Source organism: Doryrhamphus excisus, linkage group LG22 (genome assembly GCF_037039965.1).
Source record: "Doryrhamphus excisus strain RoL-2023G ecotype Guam linkage group LG22, RoL_Dexc_Guam_v1.1, whole genome shotgun sequence".
NCBI classification, from domain to species: Eukaryota; Metazoa; Chordata; class Actinopteri; order Syngnathiformes; family Syngnathidae; genus Doryrhamphus; species Doryrhamphus excisus.
This window is the reverse complement of record NC_136378.1, coordinates 11374789-11397549: the sequence shown is the minus strand read 5'-3', so window position 1 is coordinate 11397549 and position 22761 is coordinate 11374789. Positions and strand designations below refer to the sequence as shown.

Genomic DNA, 22761 nt, shown 5'->3' with positions numbered 1-22761 from the left:
AAAACATTTTTTTGCAAACAACCATTAAAGTGAAATGGGCCGATCAATGAAGCATGTCCAAACCAATGTCCAAGGTGAATAACAATAATGGCGCAACTACTCACTACTAAGTCATTTTTTGAAATTTTTATTCGGAATTATTGGTAGGGTGGTGTGAATGGTTGTTTTTCTATTTGTGCCCTGTGATTGGCTGGCGACCAGTCCAGGGTGTACCCTGCCTCTCGCCCGAAGACAGCTGGGATAGGCTCCAGCACGCCCGCGACCCTCCTTATTGTAGGCTGTTCTCATTCTTGAATGTCCAAAGCAGTGGTCAGATTACAAGCATCCAAAAATACAGTACTGGTCATTTATTCTCCAGGAATAAATAGAATATATGTAGCCATGATGTGTTCATAAGTGCATAAACAAAAAGATACCATGCCTTTGCTGATGGTGGGAGATAAACAGCTGGAGTGAAAGTGGCTGAGCTTTAAGCCTCTTATTTCCTACAGAACAAGATACAGACGGGCTTCAGCTTTAACTCTTGGAATCGACTATGGTTGATGACAACTGGAAGCCCGTGGGATCCGTTCATTTATATTTCGTCAATCATGAAAATGAACTCGTCTTTTTCCCCAAATGCTGTCCTTATTGCTTACGAGCGCCGCCGCTTTGTAGAGGACGGGGGAAATCCTTAACTCAGTTGCGTCATAAATACGTCAACAAACTCATTCACTGACCAGGTACCACAGTAGCCGCCATATTCGCATCTATGGCGGGGTAGCGGTGCTGTTGCAGAGCGCATGGTCCCGTTATTAACACCATATCATCCCTTTCCGACACCCAATCCCACCCGGAGAGTGGTTCACGGCCACGCAGTTTTCTACTGAGCAGCCGGGATTCCACAGTGGGGGAATCATGCACTTTGGAGCAGGGGTCTAGGTGGACTACGATGCCTTAGATTTAGACCGGAATCTTGGCACAACATGGAGATAAACTGCGTTCGTAGTGAGGTGGGTTTCTACCTTTTTTGCTTTGCGCAAGGTTGTTTTTTGGCTTGCGTCGCCCAGTGGAGGGAGCTTGTCCCGGTGAAAGGTTACGTTAAACTCGCGTCACGACCTGCGGCGCATCGCGATGCATGCTAACCCGCTAGCTAATGCTAACAGCTGGTTAGATGTTTATTTTTATTGCACTGTCTGGGCATATCTATTGAAAAACTGAACAGTCGGGGTCCTGAAACCTTCTAGCATCCCATAATTACTACAGACTGTTCATATACGAACGCACAGTTTGCTTTTGGCTTTTGTTGCCATTTATACTTTTCAAGAGGAGTTTGCTGCTGTGCTAGCTTAGCACATGTAGCATTAGCATGTAGTTAGTTTTGTTATGACAGCTCGTGAGCTGGTAACTTTTTCTTCTTCGTTGTTTCCATGAAAAATAACTGGTAGAGTGTTTTTATGTGTTTACCGGGCAGCAAAACCTATTCAGGGAGTTCATACACAACATAGTGCAGGCTTTACAAGTGAAATGAGTGATGCCTTTGCATTTAAACTTCCTGTGTACAATAACCCATTATTTAGCAGCTCTCAATAGTTACATTATTACCATAAAGTGTCATTAAAACCATGTCTTGTGCACTTTCCACCATTTCGTGCACATTCAAATTGATATTCAGTCTTTTCCTTTACAAGTAACCAGACATGACATCACATTCATATTGTATCTGCAGCAGTCCATGGTTGTAAAGCCAAGGACATATCTCTCTCTCTCTCTGTCTCTTTATATATATGTATATAGTTTTGAGACGGAAACATATGACGGCCTTTTGACGTGGTGAATAGTTATGCATATCTTACTACTAAACACTGCTCCAAAGTCAATGGAATGGGGCACCTTGACAGCCTACCGATAACTGAAGCACTGAAGTAAACATTTAGATTAGCCGTGTAAACTGGACTACCCTTTTAATCTACTTTACATCCGTTTTTGACAGTGCAAGACGGTTAAACAAAGCCTTGTTATAAAGGGCATTAAGTGTTGCTGAAATGATCCGTTGCATGTTTGTAGAATGACAGAAAAAAGGCCTGCAGTGCAAGTGTAGGCTGCACTCCAAGCTGTGATGAGCCATAGAGGTGGGAGTGAAGATGCATGTGTTAATAGCCAGAATATTACATGATAGACATCCCAATGTGGCCAGAAGACAGCATGTAAAATCTTGCTTTGGACTTTACATCTTGTAGATTATAAAGGTTGATGCTGTTCATTTGGTGCAGTTCAACCATATTGGAAAGTGATTTGTTGGCCTCTGTTCTGTGGATGTGAGTGAGTATATGTCAGTGGCTCCACCCACTGAGTGGGCTTGCGTAGTGCTATGACTCATCCCCTCTCTTCAGAGGCTTGATGGAATTCAACACACACAAACACACCAGACTGAAAGCAGTAAGCGCACCTCTTAATTGAAATTTGCAGACCTATGTGCTGTTATACTGATTTACATGCACATAAATATATATTTGTATGCATTTGACTGCCCTTTCTGCTATTACTTCTGCTTTGCTGAGACTAACAAAGGGGTCATTAATAAACTCATCATTATGAAGGTGATCTGCTGCAATAAACCAAGTTACCCAAGATCATGACGTTATTCTGAACAAACACGCTGTGCCCGCTGTGATTGGAGATTAAGTCAGATGGCTAATAACACGGGACCGGTGCTATTGCATAGGAAGTCGAGCATGGATTCCATACTGTTTGTCAACAAATAAAACTACATGGTGGCGAAAGTGCTCTGTTATTGCATTGTGACTCATCATTTTCATCTGATGATTTGTTCATCATTCACGTGGGCGTGCAGAAGCTGCAGTTCTGTTCAGCTGAAAGCTTGCATGCACACACGTTCCTTGAGTTTTTGCTTTTTCTCTGATTGCTGTGATGTAATTTTTTTTTATCACTTGTTGTTGTGGCTGCAGGTCAATGGACATCAGATCATGGATGAGCCCATGGAGGAGGGAGAGTGTTATACACACTGTGTAAGTAATGACTCGTGCATGTAGCATCTCTGTGTATTTGGCTCACTTGTGTGTGTGTGTGTGTGTGTGTGTGTTTGTGTCTCTAGGATGACGGGACTTACAAAGAGATTCCTATCACTCACCATGTGAAAGAGGGCTGCGAGAAAGCAGACCCTTCGCAGTTTGAGCTGTTGAAAGTCTTGGGTCAGGGTTCTTTTGGCAAAGTAAGAACACACAGCAAACAAAATTTGCCTTTCTCTGTGCTCACCTTACTTAATTACTTGTGCTGTCCCAGGTATTTCTAGTAAGAAAAATTGTTGGCCCAGATGCCAGTCAGTTATATGCAATGAAAGTTCTAAAAAAGGCATCATTGAAAGGTAAGATGACTTTTCTCAAATCCCGTAGCACACGTTGTTATTGTTGACTTTAAACCGTCACTCCGCCTGTGTTGTTTACCAGTCAGGGACAGAGTTCGCACTAAGATGGAAAGAGACATCTTGGTGGAGGTCAATCATCCCTTCATAGTGAAATTGCACTACGGTAAGAGAATGGAAAATCACATGGCAAGTACTGTATGCAAATAGGTTTAATTAATTGTAGCTCACAGAAATGTGATTATATGTATCATCATGCAATGATCTGAAACACCAGTATTTCATCATATCATTGTTCATTTTGCATAATTGTCAATGACACATATGTTGTGACTTTAGTTGCAGTATTAGCCACAATAGACTCTATTAAGAACTGCATTTTATTTCTTATTTATTTAGAAATAATTGCCACTTTTTATTTGTTTTAAATACTTGCATCCCAGGTCTATCAAGTTCTGTTTTATTGTTTAACAATGACTGTTCAACAGAAAGTATTTTGTTTTTTTCCCCCTCTTCTTTTCAATAATGAGACGTCAAAATTACATATTTTAGAGCTGTAATTATACTATAATACTGAACTGTGATACCATGAAACCGAGATATTTTTGCTTAAGGATATAATACCAGTGCATGCCTAATCATAACTCCCGCTAGTCAATGGCTGGTCTGCACACTTACACACCTCGCTTCTCACAGCAGGGGTAATGCACACCCCCCATGTTGTGGGTGATTTCCACTCCTGTGACGGATACTTCACCTTTCGTGACCACTTGTATTTGATTACTGAGTATAGTCGTGACTTGCCACTTTATGAATCAAATTTTCCGGCCTCATTCTATCACGTCTTTTCAAAACTATATTAAATCATGTGAGTTTGTGGTTGCATATGGCCTATTAGGGGGGAAATGCATATTTAATCAAATATTATGGCTTTTTTTTTTACTTAAATAAATGTAAAAATACAAATATAAGGCATCCAGAAACTCATTCAGATGTTGTAATGTGACACAAAAGCACCAGACTTGATTGCCAAACCACAGGCTTTTGCAGGTAACCTTATAAAGTGTAACCTTAATTGGAGCCTTGCCAGTTCAGAACAGTTTGCCAAAAGTTCATGTTCACTCTGGCTCTGGATGCTGCTTTGTTACAATTCATGGCCTCCACTTTGCTGCAACAGTTTGTTTTTTTGATTTCATCAGTCTTCTATAGAGTAAATTCTTTAAAATCCACTGTTTTCTTGCCTCTGCAGCCTTTCAGACTGAAGGGAAACTGTATTTAATACTGGACTTTCTCAGGGGAGGGGATGTATTCACTCGCTTATCCAAAGAGGTAATAGTATGTCCTGTTGTTTTACATCTCATTGTATTAGTAGCCCTCTGATCTGTTCTTATTCGTCTGAAAAGCACTTTGCAGATCTTGTGTTTCTTTTACGAGTGAAAGATGAATGTTCTTAAAACCTAGAGGAATTGTTAAGATCACAGGTGGAACAGGTGTACATTTAATATTCAGTGATATTTTAAATATTTCTTGTAGGCATAGGCGATATGTCTCTTTTATTTATGTTCACATTTAATCATTATGATGGGAATTCCTCATGGAAAAACGAGTTCTTTCAGTTTTCACAGTATTAACTACTTGTCTCTTTGTAGCCCTGATATGTTGTTTTCAAAGATGTTTCACAATGGGAACTCAAGTAATATACAACAGTTCTCTTGATAGATCTTTTGTTGAAAGCATATCTGAGACACAAAGCAATAGCTGCTGGCAATGTGAAATCAACAGCATGCAGAATTGCATTACCTTGAAATGATCACACTGTGACAACGGTACTTTTTTTTCCCCCTTTATGTTTGTAGTTACTGATGTCTTAGCTTGCTACTGAATTGCCCTCCTCTGAGTTCAGAGAGTAAATCTGTCCAGTTCTGTACAGGTTATGTTTACAGAGGAAGATGTGAAATTCTACCTTGCAGAGCTGGCCCTGGCCCTCGACCATCTGCACAACTTGGGCATAGTTTACAGAGATCTCAAGCCAGAGAAGTATGAGACCTTGTTTTCACCTTGCGAACTTTCATACTCAAATCCATATCCCTTTAATCCAGAAATTCACACAACCTAACAATTTTTTTGTTGCTTCATAAATAATTACTGTGTGTAAAACAACATGGAGAAGTTTCTATAGTGTAGACTTGAAGCTTGAACCTCTTTTTTGCCTTTGCCTCTTGTCTTTTTAAAGAGAAAATGATTACTCCTAGTTAATTACCATAGTAAGTTGTAATAAGGTTGTATTAAAAACTTTCCATCATGGACATTTTGCTCTTTTTTAGTATCTTACTTGATGAAGCTGGACATGTAAAGTTAACAGGTATGTTTATACATCTTATAGTATAATATTAAATCCTGCTCTGGTAATACTACTATACAGGTGGTGTTCGGGTTATGTACGCGTTCCCTTCCCACACTGTGATGTAAGTTCTGTTTTTGTGTAAGTCAAACTGTACACAGAACAAAGTTGAATGAATTTAAATGAAAATACCTTAAGGTGTGTGCTTTTCACAGCAGTTTTTAGGCAAGGTTAAAGATGATTAATTACAGATCATACTTAATCTCTCAATTTTTTTTTAATTGCTTGACAGCACTATTAACACTGCCGCTTCCATAGGAGCAAAGAGAAATGAACCACACCCTGTATTCATCCATGGTGTGTGAGACAATTACACACTGCATCCTTGCAATGTGCAGCACATATTTATCTGCTGCAAATGCGGAAACTAGTTCTTGAGCGAGTCCATACAGTTTTTCATTGATTTATAGGAGCATGTATGTTGTCAAACGCCGAAACCTCGGAACGCCATGACCTGATGACCACCTGTATTTACATTTACAGTATAACATTACAATGTCATTTTATTCAGTTTTGTACATATTCACACTTACATATTAATCACTTAGCTGATGTGTATAGTGACAATAAAGGACACTGTTATATATTATTCTAATACAGTTGTCAGTCGTCATAAACAAACAACTGTAATCTGAAATTAGTTTGTGGGGTTTACTTGAAGACGCATTAAATATATAAGTTTGTGGAAAATTTTGTTTTTAAATGTTATATAGTGCTTTGGATTTCCTAAATGGAAAAAGCTCATGGAAGGAAACAATCACAACCCACACTTTTATGTGTTTGCTTTTATCTGTCTTGCAGCTTCTGGATGTGCCCGTCACATTTTTGTTTGTCCAAATGTGACCTAATTGGATGTCATTGTGTACAGACTTTGGCCTGAGCAAAGAGTCGGTGGATGCTGATAAGAAGGCTTATTCTTTCTGTGGTACGGTGGAGTATATGGCCCCTGAGGTGGTCAACAGGAGAGGACACACACAGAGTGCCGACTGGTGGTCTCTGGGAGTACTGATGGTATGGCACCTCTGCTTCAGAGTATATATGGTGGTTCCATGTCAGCCCCAAGACCACACCCTGTATTTCCATAATAAATACTAAATTATCTATGATGAACACAGCTAATGTTAATGTAAGCCCTTTTGGCAAGAAAATGCATGCCTCAGTTGTACTGAGTGGATTCTTCTGCTTATGATTCCTCAATTGTTTGCAGTTTGAGATGCTAACGGGGACGTTACCATTCCAAGGGAAAGACCGCAATGAGACCATGAACATGATTCTCAAGTGAGTTGCGCAGTAATACAGCACCTTATTGGAACTGAGATGAGATAAGATAACACAACTTAATTTGTTCCTAACACAGCTTTAGTGGTGGTTTTGTTGCTCCTGAATGTCTAAAAGTCAGGCCACAATTTCTCAAACACAAAACAGGTTGATGATGGAGACAGAGCCTAAACACTACCGATATTGCAGATGCACTTCAGCAAGCACGGGAGGGCATGTTTGGCCAAGTTGTCATTTCAAAGGCAGATGAATAATAAATGTTGTCAGAGTATACATGTGTGTAAAGTAGTGTAAAAAGTAAGCCAACAGGAAATAATTTGTTTCTCTTTTTTTCTTTCTAGAGCAAAATTAGGAATGCCACAGTTCCTTAGTCTGGAAGCCCAGAGTTTGCTGAGGATGCTGTTTAAGCGTAACCCAACGAACAGACTAGGTAAGTAAAGTTGCAGTTTAATGGTGGTCCTCCTAAGGGTGGACGTCTGCTTGTTCAAACCGTGATCTTGTTAACCGCTTGGCATTCAATTCAAACACATACTAAACACCATAGAGAGAACAACATGTGAGAGTGTTGATCCGTTTTAAAGAGGTACACTTTCATTTTGCCAGGTTTACTGAAATTGTGTGATCTGTGTCTTAAGGGGCCGGACCCGACGGTGTGGAAGAGATCAAACGGCACGCTTTCTTCTCCACCATCGACTGGAATGTAGGCACACTCTCTCACACACACACACACACACACATAATTCCTCATTTTTCACAGGCCCTCACATACACACGTATCTCTGTAGCTTCTTGCCTGTCGGTTTTGTCTGTGCCAACACTTTTTGTATGTGCTTGTCTGGGCAGATGGCCAGTTCTGGCTGCGTGTGCACTAATAGCACTGCGTGAGTGTTCAACAGCCAGCAGGCTTCTATTGGCTGGACACTATTGTAGAGAAATGGGAGGGCGTTCAGTGAGGAGGGGTGTTGTTCTTTCTTTCACATATGTTCATACATTACAAACAGCCTGTGGAAGGGTTTGATCCCTGAGATCTAAAACAATAAAATACGCCCATCCTCAGAAACTGTACAGGAGAGAGCTACAACCCCCATTCAAGCCTGCAGCAGGTAAACCAGATGACACTTTCTGCTTCGACCCAGAGTTCACTGCAAAAACGCCTAAAGGTAAATATATACTAACACTTGTGTTCAGTGCAAGCTGGTTATCGTAAAAACGTTCCTGCTGAGGATTTATACCTGTCACTACATAATTTAGCAGGTGCTTGTATAGTATATTCGTAGTCCTGTATTATGCAGAATCTTTGTGTGTTTAGACTCCCCAGGTATCCCTCCCAGTGCGAACGCCCACCAGCTCTTCAAAGGCTTCAGTTTTGTTGCTCCAACGCCGATGGATGAAAACAAGAGTTCTCCGCTCCTCAGTATACTCCCAATAGTTCAGGTGAAACTACTCAATCTCCCCCACCTCACATCTACATAAATGTGTCCAAAGTTGAAGACCACCATGAATGTTAATTAAAATCTTAATTATGAAATACACTGGTGAGACTTTATCGTCCCATACTGTAGTATTTACAGGGCGGCTATTATGTTAAAAAAGTGAATAAATCTGTGTCCAGTATGCTCTGTATCAATTTGTTTGCCTAACTGCATCACAAGCGCAATGCAAGGAATTATTGTGGCCAGTAGGTGTCGCCAACAACCCACCCACAACCTCACATTAACCTAAAAGCAGAACATTTTAAAAGTGTATATATATTTTGATATAGACATCGCGCCTGACTATAACTCACATGACCAGCCAAACTATGCAATAAAGTTTGACTTACAGTCTTGTAAGTATATTTATTCCACCCATCAAGGAAAGTCATAGGTCATGTTTTTGTGCCCCCCCCCTCCCTTTACAGATGCACGGCGGGTCCGCCAAGTTTTCTGATTTATACGAGCTGCAGGAGGACATAGGAGTCGGCTCTTACTCCATTTGTAAACGCTGTGTACACCGAGTCTCTGCCATGGACTATGCTGTTAAGGTAACCCGTCATCGTTTACTACTGTACCTGTACCGCTAAAAATAAATAATTCTTGGTCTAAAGCAACCAACTTTGATGAAATGATTACATCTTAACATGTATTTCATTTTCTGTCTGGAGTTTTGTACACCGAATGTAGCGGTAACATTCACTGCCTTTTCATTCGCATGTTCTCATTAACACCACTGTTTGAGCTGTCACCTGTTTGTATTTCATAGCTGTGCTAAAGCACAAGACCGTGGTAGCTAGTGACAGATTGGCAGCTAAGATACATCAGCTACTCTAGATGTGATCATCTAATATACAGTTCCTTGCCACATTGCAAGTTTTATGCCATTTTATGCCACAATAGCATAAAAAAATAAAATGTCCAAAAAATTACAATGAGCAATGAGTAGCTGTACCATCCTTGTTAATCACCCGAAAATTGGTTTGGGTATGCTTGATGCCAGAGTTTCCAGGAGGTTAGTGGAATGTTGCTCAGGTGGAGAAGATGGCTTCATGTAGGGCATCTACTGTCTGGAACTGATGTCCATTTTTATAAACTTCCCTTACAATCCATCCCTTGGACTTAGATCAGGGGTGGAAATGTACTTATCACGATCGAATATAGAATCAGTTAACCGTGATAAACGAGGGATTACTGTAGTAACCATTAAGAAACTGATTGCCAGGCTTCGCTGAACACCCTGCCAAGAATTCAGCATCCTGCATCTGTGAGGTTTACTGATACTCAAAGCACTGCAAAAGGGAGGTTTGTTATATATAGTATATAAATGGCTTGCCAATCCCTTTGCTCAAAAGGTTATGAGGTTACCTAGCAACCAATGACGCAATATGTTGCAAAACAATTGCGTCTACATATTTCTGATGTAGAAATCTGTCCTTCCGCTATTTTGTCTGCTGTTGTTGCAAGGATTTTGTGTTTTTATGGCAGTATCTAGGCAAAAACAGAAAAAAACCTTTATATGTCTTATTCTCAAGAATATGTTCAATCTTGGTTTATGTCGTGCTTTTGAGCGTTAGTGGTACAGCTGTTGAGTGATGCTAGCTATCCAGCAGAGGGCAGTACAGCTATTCATAGCAGCTCCAACTGATAAGATGCAAACTACATGTCTGTGTGTTTTCCTGTGTCACAGATTATAGACAAAAGTAAAAGGGATCCATCTGAGGAGATTGAAATCCTAATGAGATACGGGCAGCATCCAAACATCATCACTCTGAAAGATGTCAGTATGGTATCATTTGTTTATGAGCATTTGATCATGCTGTGTTTGGAAGTGCTTGTCAAACATGCTGACACATAGTTGTCTTGTAAATGGGTCAGGTGTATGATGAGGGCAGGTATATATACCTGGTGACGGAACTGATGAAGGGGGGAGAACTGTTGGACAAGATCCTGAGGCAGAAGTTTTTCTCAGAGCGAGAGGCCAGCGCTGTGCTATACACCATCACCAAGACTGTTGACTACCTCCATTGTCAAGGGGTGAGATAACACACATTAGTAGCGCACAAGCATAAGCGAAGCTCAGACATTCTCCAACTTTAACTGCTCGTCCTGTTTAGGTGGTACACAGAGACTTAAAGCCCAGCAACATCCTTTATATGGATGACTCTGGGAATCCGGACTCAATCAGGATCTGCGACTTTGGTTTTGCAAAGCAGCTTCGAGGGGGCAATGGTCTACTCCTAACACCATGTTACACTGCAAACTTTGTGGCACCAGAGGTGAGAGAGAAATGGCTCGTGGGTATACCACTTAGGATCTCCATGCTATAGTCTAATTGGATAGGTCATAAGGTATGATGCAGGACTTCGGGTCATTATGTAGAAACTGAATGTTTTTGTAGCATAGAAAACCTGTTAACCACCTTGAAAAGCAATAACACCCCGAGAGTCACCCCCTATTGCCCAATATAGTAGACATAATAAGATAACATTACTGATGCCTAGTGACCACTGTAGAATACTACATTGCATATTTTAAATAATAATGTAATTTATCTTTTTATATGTTTATGTTCAGGTACTAATGCGGCAAGGTTATGATGCAGCCTGTGATATATGGAGTCTTGGAGTTCTATTATATACAATGTTGGCCGGGTAAGAGAACAGGAAATGTGGTTTTACTTCATTTGTTCTTATCAACCACACTTTTAGGTTCTGTTAACAATGCAGCTATATCACCAAATATAATTTTTAGCATGTCAACTATTCATCTTCCCTATGACAGGTATACTCCGTTTGCAAATGGGCCAAACGACACACCAGAGGAGATTCTACTTCGAATAGGCTCTGGAAAGTTTTCTTTGACAGGCGGTAACTGGGATACTGTGTCAGACACCTCAAAGGTAACATTTTTCCAGAAGGCTTTAAAAGGTAGAATAAGTTTTTCCCATTATACTGATAAGTAATCAGTTGTCTCTGTTTTTATAACATTAGAACGAAAAGAGAAATACGTATGTGTTCATGTCTCACATAAAGATTGTGTCTCACAAAGAGCTTGCACTTTTCCTTTGATATAATCTCTTCCCTATTCTAAAAGCACATTAAAATAACAACATACTCACACAGAATGACTGCAATGTAGTCACTCCAGTTCTTAATGATAAACAATTCTTAATGACAATAATCCATGCAGTCACTCATTCATGGACATAGATGTGTGATTAATCCCTCTTGCACAATAGAAGCAAACTGAATGAATCAAAATAAGACTTAATGCTTGTTGAGTGGAAATATATTTATCTTCTCACCAACTTAATGTGCTTGCACTTTTTAGGACCTTCTGTCCCATATGCTCCATGTCGACCCTCACCAGCGATACACGGCAGAGCAGGTTCTAAAGCATTCCTGGATTACCTGCAGAGATACACTGCCACACTTCCAGCTCACACGCCATGATGCACCACACCTCGTCAAGGTGAGGGGGAATCCTTCTCACTAGTCCCTTTCATAATTTGATTATACTTCTCATCTCTTTACCATTTATATGAACAGTACATTACAGTATACGTACTCACGACTGAATGATAATGTAAGATGATCAATGGACAGATGGAATCAGAGACATGATGTACAGTACATTAACGCTTGATGAGAAAATATTTATCATTGAAGCATAAAGACATGAACATGTAAAAACGTATGCACTTTCTAAAGCCTAGGTCACAATGGCTCCTATGGTCGTTCTACGTGCAAAGAAAAACATAGAGGGAGCCTGTGGCATGCGGCTTAGGCAAAAATGTCCAAAATGTTTCATATTTGCAGTCTCCTATGTGGGTAGTGCGCCACACGTGCACCCCACATACATAATTAGTGTGGCCAATGCTCGTTCACTTTGTTTCGTACGTCCTCCATGCGTGTCGAGATCTTATTCCTTATTCTTACATTTACAAGGAGTAGCAGTGGTACATTTATGCTGTACACTTAACTGGTATCACTGTTAAATTATTACTAACATGTGGTGAATGAGCCTGTTTTTGGTGGAAAAAAAATGTTGGGGCCAAATTTCAACTGTGCAGGGATCCATTATATTCATTTTTTTAACCTTCAGGAATTATTTGTCTCTCAGTCAGAAAGCTTAGCAGTAATTGCTTTGCAGGAACTACACAATATTGTGTGAAAGAGTTTTCACAATATCAACATTGTCTCAGTTTTTGAGGGTCAACAAAACTTGGACTTCATCAATTTGGCGCCTTTTGTTTTTACTTTGACAAGATGTGTATTTGTGGCATGAAGTGTCAGAGTACATCTACAGTATTCAGGTTGAAACCACTATCTAATATATTTGAATCTGTATAGGGAGCCATGGCTGCCACTTATTCAGCACTGAGCCAGAAGACAAGCCAGCCCGTGCTGGAACCTGTGGCCGCATCAAGTTTAGCGCAGAGACGCAGCATGAAGAAACTCACCTCGACGGACATGTAGACACGCACGCACACACACACACACACACACACACACACAGGGGAGCGTGCTCTACCATTTTGACCTCACTCCCATACACAGACAGATGTCCTGGCCAGTCAAAGCTACTGTCTCCCTTTTTAATGTATTTATTTGATGCACACACACACTCATACACACCTCCATACACATGCCCACTTGATGAGGCTGAAAAGCGAAGACGTTTGCTCAAAAGCAAGACTAGAATCCTGTATCTGTTACTGCTGGGGAGACAGACTTGTATTTATTTCCACAGCTTTCATATGCACTTGCCCTCTTCGCCTTTCATTCTTTCTTCCTTTGGAAGAAATGCACCAGCTGATGTTCTCCTTCACTGTGATTGGCTGATACAGAGCTGCTTCGGTAAACTGTGCCCACGCCCTGCCCCCCACTGCTCTTCATCTATGTTCTGTCATCCTCCCCACCTCGGTTCTTTCTCCTTCCTTGATTGTGTTTGCTCTCTTCTTTTCTCCAAAATATGAAAGCAAAGGTTTACATGAGAGAGTGCTGGCAAGATGATGATTACTGAGGGACAGCCACAGACTGTTTCGTTACTCAAAAGTCTAAACCAAACAAAACGATTCTTCTTGAGACGGAGATAAATCTTAAGGAACAAAATCATCTTCCAGCACTTTTGGCGACATAAATGCATGCATGGACAGATGCTGTATTTCTTTAACCTTTAATTCATGTTTGTGATGCTAAGGGTGTATCTAAAGAGCTAAACAAAAAAAGGCTGCAGGTGGACAAAAGGTAATGTCTGTAATGAATGTGAAACAATGTGGTGAAGAAAACAGAAGTACTAGATTGCACATATACATATTACTTGCTCATTTATTAGGTATGCCTGGATGAAACTCGCACAGTGGACCGATGCTTCCCTTCAGGAGGCCTTTACTAGAGGTTGGGATTTATTTTAATGCTTCATTTAGAATTAAAATTCACTGATAGAATAGACAAAATGTCAGCAGTAAAGTAAACATTTGACTTTTCCAACTAAAAAGTCAACTGATCATAAAAACTATAATCTTCATATAGAATACAATATTTATTTATTTTTGTTTGATCTATGTGTACCTAATACATTTGCAATTGAGTGTATATATTATATATTATAGTATATACCGTGAAAATATGGACGATGAAGAGCATGTGTGGGAGCTGTAGGGATTTCTCTGGGGAGGAAGGAGATACACCCCTTCCAACCAGAGAGGCTGAATCAAAAAATATTTCCATAGATATCTCTTTCAAAAGACATTGTGGAAATTGTATAATATTGTATTTATTTCATTTGATTTTTAAGATTCTATTTTTCTTTCAAGTTCTGTATATATTGACATTAAAGATCATTATTGACATGCATTCAGTGACCTCACCTACTTCGCCTCACATGATTAACAACAACCTGAAAACAGGAAGTCAAAAATGATAAAAGTGCAACAATCTTGACGTAGCTCAAATACTGAGACAGGACCACCATACATCTCTGATGTTTGCATTTCAAAGAAGGGGCATTTTGGGGTAAATTAAATTAAATTTTCCTCCACTGATCTGGGTCCGGGTCGCGGGGTCAGCTCAGTCTCAGTAGGCCTCTCACAGGGCCTTTTCCCAACTGGGCATGCCCAGAAAACCCCACCAGGGAGGCATCCGGACTAGATGCCCGAGCCACCTCAACTGGCTCCTCTCGATCTGAAGGAGAAGCGGCTCTGCTCTCAGCCCCTCCTGAGCGGTGTAAAATCAGAAAGGATTTTTTTTTTTACCTATATTACAGAAAAATTGCAGTAAACTATTTAAATAGTGACGGTAAATAAGGGCAAAATACAGGAGGTTCCCAGGGAAAACAGGAGGGTTGACCGGTATGAGGACCACTCTTGGGCAAACTACTCTAGTTATAGTAAGTAGTTACTTTCCATAAAAATATTACTGAATTAATAATGGCATTGGTCAGCTCTGTGTGCCGTTTGCATGTTCTCCCCGTACGTGTGTGGGTTTTCGCCGGGTACCCCATGAGATAAAAGTCACAGATCAAATTGAGCCAAACATTTATAAAAGCACTTTTCATACATACAAAATGCAACTAAAAGTGCCTGACAGAGTTAAAAAAAAAAATGATACCCCCACACCTCAAACACACACATACGCATGCATACAGACACAGAATTAATATATGACTGAGCACAGAGGAGACAAGGGTGAAACAATTCATTTCCACAACAGACGAGAACATTATGTTCTGGGACATACTCTACACATCACATGTGCGTTGTTGTCTTTTACGTCATTAATGTTGAGGTAGTCACAATACTTCCATCCTCACCATTGTTGCATACAGACGTGACAGTCACAAAGTCTTTTGAACGACTCTTATGTGACCTATCAGAACCAGTTCCCAGGTGAATATAACAATGGCTTCTTTCCCTTGAAAGTGCAGACTCACTGACTTTTTTTCAAAAGTTCCCAGATATAGTCCCTCCAACGTGTCGTGGGTCTTTGCCAAGGCCTGCTTCCGGGCTAACTTAACCCGAGCAACCCCCCAATGAGGCATCCTAACAAGATCTTGGCTACATCTAATGATGGTCTTGAGTGTGTGGCCCCTCAAGTACAGGGACACTGCATCCAAACTGCTCCATTACCAGCATAGTGCCCCCTTAAAGAGGTGTACAGAGTTGAAGACGCCACTAGGTGGAAACACTGGCCAGTATATGACAGTGTGACACTTGCTACTCTGCATTCTATGTAAACATATGACCACTCTCTCTTGCTCCTCTTCCATTTTGTCTGACCAGTCTTGTGTTTGTGTGGCATGAATTTGGCTAGGAAAGCAGATGTATAGAGGCAAAGGAAATGCTCCATCATTATGCACACACACACACACACACACACACAGAGAGTTGCCTATGGACCAGCTGTCGTCCTCTCTCTGCGACTGTCTGAGTTGACTCCATGTCCCCCATGTCTCTCTCTGCCGGATAATGCATTTACAGCCGGAGCTGAGAGGTAAACAGTGAGGCTAATTGCTTTGACATGCTGCTCTTTGTTTTGGCCTCCTGGTGCTAATCAAGCACTCTGGTAATAAGTCTGCCTGGCAAGGAAACACAACCGTGTCCAGGCTGGTAGGAAGTAAAATGGGACAGGGGTATGTCACCGAGACTCCACGATACAAGTATGGTAGTCCACATTTGTACACGTCATCCACAGTTCCCACAGTGCCACTGTGGCTGGGTAGCGCCCCCACTCAGGTGTGAACCTATTTATCCTCATTAACCAGCAGCTCCCCATAGTCAGCCAATTAACACACTGCTCCAAATGAAGCCATTAGCTGTCACATGAGGTAGAGGCAATACTTGTCATTGGTCCACTGTGTATGTGTGTGTGCATCCACTCTTGCTGCTAATAAAAGCAAGAGAATTAATGGAGCGAGCATGTGTGATAATGACTTAATGTGGAACAAGCAGGACAAGCAGTGATCAGCCCTCTGTCTCAAATGAAGATATCACACACCGTGATTTACTCACTCAAAGCTATAAACGGGCCTTTCTACCCTCGCTTGTATGTGTGTGTGAGTTCATTAGACATACTGGTAGGCTAAGTGGGATGGGAAAGCTCCCCACTAAATGCAAAGATACCGCTTGACTGTTTGCATCCTGATATAAGACCCCTTAATTGCCACTTTACATCAATGTGTGACCACTGAACGTCACATTAAAGTTTGCAGGCACGCCAGACTCAAAATAAACAACGTAAGCAATGTACTGGGGGGGTAAAGGTGACATGCTAGGGATTCAGTTGTGATTACATGATGCAGCTGTGTTGAATTATCAATGATAACAGTCAATCGACAGTCAACAGTCAATGATGCACATGCTGAAAAAACAACATATGTAGATATGCTAAGAGGTGATATAGAGGTGATTAGATATCTCATAACAAAAAGGTTCTAATTAACAGCACAAATTGGGTAGTTCTTACCTGTGGTACTTGAACAGCAGAACTTTTCAAAAAAGCATCTCATCCTCTGTGCTAGGCGTGTAAACCTCCTCCCAAAAGTGTGCACTGCACATACGTATGAAGCTTCACCATAGCCACTATGGCTCCCACATTATAGCCAATGGCAAGCGGCCAAAGTTGTCTAATCTAATGCTCTTGTGTTGTGAATTCCAGCAGGTGTCCTTGCCCCTATTGTATGCCCACAGTGCCCGGCGTGCATAAGAGTGACCTCATTTCCCCTTTGGAGGCGTGCCGCTTATTAGTTAAACAATCCAAATCAGTAGTCTGTATTGCACAGAAGCGAGGTATCATATGCCCATCCAGATTCAAGTGTCCAACTAATTGTTCTGACATCAAAGTCAAAGAACAATAAGACCAGAGGCTTTTTTAACTACATCTCTGCAGTGAAGGGAGATGAGAATTGGGAAAGAAAAGGTTTCCTTGTGTAGAGCTGGCACTGATCCAAAAAGGTACAGAAGGGGATTTTTTTTAAACAGCACCTTGCCTTTCATTTACTCAAGTGGCGGCCATTCATTCCACAACCATGTTTTATTCAGGGTGATTACGATACATTCTAAAGGAAATTTGGGAATCAATTGGGTATCATTTAGAACTGTGTATTGCAGATTCTTGCATGCTGGCTTTTCCTGCTGTTCTTTTGTTCAGTGTTTACCAACCTTTTGAGCCAAGGCACATATTTCACATTAAAATAATACGGCAACAGGTGGCTACACAGGTAAACATATAGATACCTTCCTCCATCTATAGTGAAAGACCTGTCACTATGCATCACTGGCATAGATGTGTCGCTGCATGGGTTGGGAATCACATGTCTAATTGACCAACTAACAATGCTTGTCTGCTCCACAGACAACAGTGTGATCAGCCTGTATCTATCTAAATGGATGAGTCATTCATTTGCAACAAGTGTCAAAAACTACAAAATTATGATTAGGTTTTTTAAGAAACCCCCAATCTGGATATCCTACATGTATCAGACACTGTATGCATACTACACATTCACAGAAGGAGCTACTTTTACAAATATAGCGTTTATTTCTGGCCCACCAGAAGTTTCCAAATGATTATTATTTTAAATCTTTAACTAATCAACCTGTACTTGCCAGCAGGATTTGCAATGTTATTTTTAAATGACCGAAAGTCTTGAACCATCCAAATTATTCTTGTTATTTTGAGAGACGGTGCACTTTGTGGTGATATATGGGTCATTACGGTAATCATAGGGACTACATCACAGCAGCTCCAGATAGAAAGTGAGTGTGGTTGCATGTGTGGAGCGTGTCGAGCCCGTGTGGTGAAGTGGGTCTGAGAAGCATTAAGCTTTCTGTGACAAAAATAAGTGATATTTTAAGTCTTATGGGTGTTTTTTAGAGTGTTGTATTGTGCCCCTGCAAAAAGAGATCCAAACACATTCAGCAGATTGCATAACACTTCTACGGCTAAGATTAAACAAACAAATCCAGGTGGACAGTTAATAGTTGTTAAATTATAAAGAAATATTTCAATATAAACATTTAACCCAATGTCTAACAGGTCTAACAGACAATTAATAGAGAATGTTGTGAATGAGCTATGAAATGATTTGAAAATGGCATGTTTTTTAAAACCAGTGAAAGCAGAAACTGATACATTAGTGAAGCTCAATCTAAAAGTACAAGTAGGAAATAGGAACAATGAAAATAACCTGCTCTTATCTATTATTGTGTTTGTGTTTGTTATGTAGTTGTGTTCTTTAAAGGCAACTATTCTATGGTCTGTTTTCCACTCACTTTAAAGGACGATATGCATCTACTGTTTAACCTCTGGTTGTACTGCAACGGTGCTGAAATCAACTCGGAAGCTCTTTTATTGTTTTGTTTTGTATTGTACACGCCACATCTTTCTTCTGAACTTTTAGCAAAGAACCTAACAGAAAACAAAATAAGTGATGACAATTTTTTTTTAAAGCTGTGAGTCATTTAACCCCACCATGAAGTCACCATTCTTCTGTGGTTTTATGTGCAGGATCTGCTTCAGTTCCATGTTTGGAGAATACAACTCCAATATGTGTATTTGTTGCTGGCTTGGTTCTTTTTGTCCTTGACACATTTCCAAAGTCAATCATTTCTGCACTGGTGAGTTATTTCGATTACTCTTTAAAGCGTCCTGTCACAATTTCAATGCTTTTTAAGCAAAATATAGCAAAGTGAAGCGAACGTGAGGTTGGTTTTAGTTTTATCTTATTGTTTTGCTTCATCGCCTCCATCAGGATGTGCCAACCCGGCCTAAACACTTTGCAACTAAAACTGTCAGAATGAGTCTGTTTTTGTTCTATTCCATATAGTCATAGGCATCCTCTTTTACCTTCCATCCTCACTCCCTCTTCTCCCTCTCTTGCTGTCTCCCCCAACCCCCTCCCAGGGCCCGCAGACTGAGGAGATGCATAAATTCAAGAGACATTAGTATTCCAGTCAGGCTCTCTGTTTTCAAGGCAAGGCCTAGCACCCTTCCTCCTCTCCTCCCCTCCTTCACTCTCCCTCCCCAGCTCTATTTTTGAATCATTTAAAGAGTGCAGCATTGACTTATTTCTAAACCAACACTAATTTATTTTTAGGCATCATGGTTTTTTTACAGGAATATAGCTCTATTTTGCCTTTGCATGGCCAATTATACGGAGCTGTAGTCTTTGAAATGAGATTCATCTGCTCCTGATTGTGTGTGTGTGTGTGTGTGTGTGTGTGGTGTGTGTGTGTGTTGTCAGGCCCAGTGGCCCAGGCGATACATCACGCATGTCTGATCAAGGAGGGCAGAGGGCCCTGACAATAACATTTCAGAGGAACTGCATGCAGAATGCATCTCATTTTTCTGTGATCAGCCTGCAGCCAAGATTCTATCAACCCACTTGGATATTTTACAGTTGTTAGTGACACCAAAAACTTGGGAGGAAAAACACCATTTGGACATGACAAGCAAAAGCTGCTGCTAAACATATTTCACTTTACTTGACTTGATTTAAAAATATGACTATATTTAACAATGAATAATATAATGTGACACTAAAAGTAATATTTTTTGTGTGTGTTTTCATATTTGAATAATTATCAGAATATGTTCTGGACAGTAAACAATTGTAGCAAGAAATGGTTTATTACAACATACATAGTTTATTTCAAAACATAATACAAGCTTTATACTGAAAATAAATAATTACTTGAGCTGTCATCGAAATTTGGAATAAAACCGCCCAAACAGTTCAATTTTACTGAAAATATGTTTTTTTTACATTGCTAGTGAAGTGCAGGGATAACTAAGAGCATTTGTTTAAATTAATGACTTCAAAAGGGTAATATATAAAAACTGTACAATATTCGAAAAAATACCTGTGAAATAAACGAATAACAGGAGTATTTCATATTATAAAAATTTGGATAGTGAACGTACAATAAAATTATAGGCAGGTGTATCGCGTCAAACCCCTTTTTGTCCTATCCACGGCTCTGTTTCAGAGTCTACACAGTTTAAATGGTCAAAGATGAGCGGAAATCAAATAAATGCATTTATAAATAATTGTTTTTGTGACCGGCCCGGTCAGCTACAGGCCAAAACTTCAAGTGCTATTATGTTGGTAGCCACTACAACTGCACCGTGGGCCTATTTGCATATGCAAAACAATAATAATAATAATAATAATAATAATAATAATTACAGATGCTGGACGAGTATGTTACAAAATAATGATACCGAAGAATTGTGAGCCGGAGTGGACATTGGAATCAGTTGAGAAAATAACAGTAATTTGTGTCACTGCACAAAAAAAAAGAGGGAAAAAAATGAAAATCAAATCAAACACAAGTCCGGACAGAAACTAGAGGCGCTGGTAGATTATAGGCACATTTTTTTGTATTTATATCCAAATAATTAGACGGGCTCCACGCAGTGAAATGAATAATGCCCTGTTCGAAAGAGGCCAAGGCTGGGCGGGTATCTCCGGTGCTGGAGGTCTTCTGGAAGAGTCTGTACCGGGGCAGGCAACGCGTGCCCCCTCGGCTCGAGAGTCCGACCGGGGGTGATCCCTCCCGGTGCTCCGGTCAGAGGTCGTGGCACGAGGACGCGTCCCCAGCGCTTCCGCCGTGGGAATAAGGCCCCTCGTGGGGCTGCGGCGGCGGCTCCCCCGGCGGCGTCATGCGCTTCTCCTTCTGCCTCCGGTTGCAGAACCACACGCGGACCACCTCCTTCTCCAGCTGCAGTGTGTCCGCAAGGGAGGTGATTTCCTGCGCGGACGGTTTGGGACACTTGAGAAAGTGCGTCTCCAGGACCCCCTTCACGCTCACCTCGATGGACGTCCTCTTCTTCCTCTTCCTCCCCTGAGCTGCTATCTTGTCTATGCTGCTGGAGCTGCCCGTGGACGAGTCTGCTTCCTCCAGCCACTTGTTCAGCAGCGGCTTGAGTTTGCACATGTTTTTAAAGCTCAGCTGCAGAGCCTCGAACCTGCAGATGGTCGTTTGGGAGAAGACGTTGCCGTAGAGGGTGCCCAGAGCCAAGCCCACGTCCGCCTGCGTGAAGCCCAGCTTGATCCGCCGCTGCTTGAACTGTTTGGCAAAGTGCTCCAGCTCGTCCGAAGTCGGCGTCTCCTCGTCGGAGTGGTCGTGGCAGTGGTGGCCGCCCAGGTCGCTGTGCTCCGGGCTGAGCGTGTCCCTGAGGCCCGGGTGCATGCCTTGGCCCTGCGGGTTGGGCGGAGGCGTGAGCCCGCCGTGGTCCAGCATGCCGTTGACAGTGAACCCCGTCTGGGAGTAGATGTTGATCTGCTGTCCGCTGGTGATGGAGGAGTTGTGGGACACCGGAGTCCCCCACGCTCCCGGGTGGTTGCCATGGTTGTTGTGGTGAGGGGAGTGATGGGCGACGTGAGGCGAGCGGTGATGGATGATGCCGAGCTGCAGGTCTTCTCTTCCCGGTTTGACGTCCTGCTGTTCCATGGAGGTCGACCAGGGGCTGCTCTCCGACAGATTGCTCGCCCACTGGTGCCCGAGCGAGTGCCCGTTGCTCTGGACGCTCTGCAGGTAGTCACTGTGCAGGAGTTTCTGGTGTCCTCTGTAGGGGCTAGCAGGCTGCATGGCCTGGCTGTCCGGGTGGATCATGGGGCTGGAGCTAAGCAAGGTGTAGGGGCTGGAGGCAGCTGTGGCCATGCTGGCTGCTGAACCCCACTGGCTCTACTAAAGTGCGGGATCAGCTCAGCCTCTGACATCTCCCTCTCTCTGGAGTCTGGGCACCAGCCTGGCGTTGACGGACGGCTCCGCCCACCACTCACAGACCGAGCTCGGCGCAGCGGCGATACGCCTCCGCCAATGACGACGCGCGCAAACATCCCAAACCTCCGCCCCTGTGTGCAAAACCACGGCGAGGAAAGGGTTACCGGCGGTCGAACCGGAAGTGAGTCGGAGTCCTGGTCCACTGAGTCTGTTTGTGGAACAAATGTGCGCGTGGAGCGCAGTTCCTGTTTATTAATTTAAGTTTCCAACTGCTTTACGCACGACTTTAACGCTGCTCCTGTCACCCTTGAGGAGATTAAAGCACCGGTGGCATTTGTCAGACGTGCCAACACTCAATTTAGAAGGATGCAATCAAGCCGGGCTGATAATCATTAACTTTCTGTGAACACTTTTTTTTATGATGGCACGTCTTCAAAGATAAGATCTTCCACTTTTATACACGGACCATTCCACATCCATTAGACCAGGCGACATTTCATGCAATAGATTTAAAACA

At 41.8% G+C, this 22761-nt stretch overlaps 3 protein-coding genes across 4 annotated transcripts in view; 1 reads left to right on the top strand and 2 right to left on the bottom strand.

Annotated features, from left to right (window-relative positions):
- The window catches only part of LOC131110136 (connector enhancer of kinase suppressor of ras 2), a 68663-nt gene extending 51649 nt beyond the window's left edge, over window positions 1-17014 (bottom strand). Inside the window, exon 1 of the mRNA XM_078788334.1 lies at window positions 16981-17014. The gene's annotated coding sequence lies outside the window, so the exon portion shown is untranslated. The remainder of the gene's footprint in view (window positions 1-16980) is intronic.
- Window positions 678-14373, top strand: rps6kal (ribosomal protein S6 kinase a, like). 2 transcript variants are annotated; one of them, XM_058062888.2, is made up of 22 exons: window positions 678-992; window positions 2949-3008; window positions 3095-3211; window positions 3283-3364; window positions 3447-3527; window positions 4611-4690; window positions 5292-5398; window positions 5686-5723; window positions 6631-6773; window positions 6970-7040; window positions 7382-7470; window positions 7676-7740; window positions 8098-8200; window positions 8350-8474; window positions 8941-9063; window positions 10203-10292; window positions 10391-10549; window positions 10630-10791; window positions 11090-11166; window positions 11297-11414; window positions 11846-11986; window positions 12868-14373. In XM_058062888.2, the coding sequence occupies exons 1-22, from the start codon at window positions 966-968 to the stop codon at window positions 12991-12993; spliced, it is 2184 nt and encodes a 727-aa protein (XP_057918871.2). In that variant the 5' UTR covers window positions 678-965; the 3' UTR covers window positions 12994-14373. The 2 variants fall into 2 exon arrangements, with proteins under 2 accessions (XP_057918871.2, XP_057918873.2); XM_058062890.2 differs by lacking the exons at window positions 678-992; window positions 2949-3008; window positions 3095-3211 and having other exon boundaries at window positions 3296-3364; window positions 5282-5398.
- Window positions 17015-20114: 3100 nt separating the features above from the next.
- On the bottom strand, window positions 20115-22199 carry LOC131110139 (POU domain, class 3, transcription factor 4-like). Its single transcript, XM_058062891.2, has one exon. It carries the CDS (start codon window positions 22179-22181, stop codon window positions 21087-21089), a length of 1095 nt encoding a protein of 364 aa, XP_057918874.1. The 5' UTR covers window positions 22182-22199; the 3' UTR covers window positions 20115-21086.
- Between the last annotated feature and the right edge of the window lie 562 nt (window positions 22200-22761).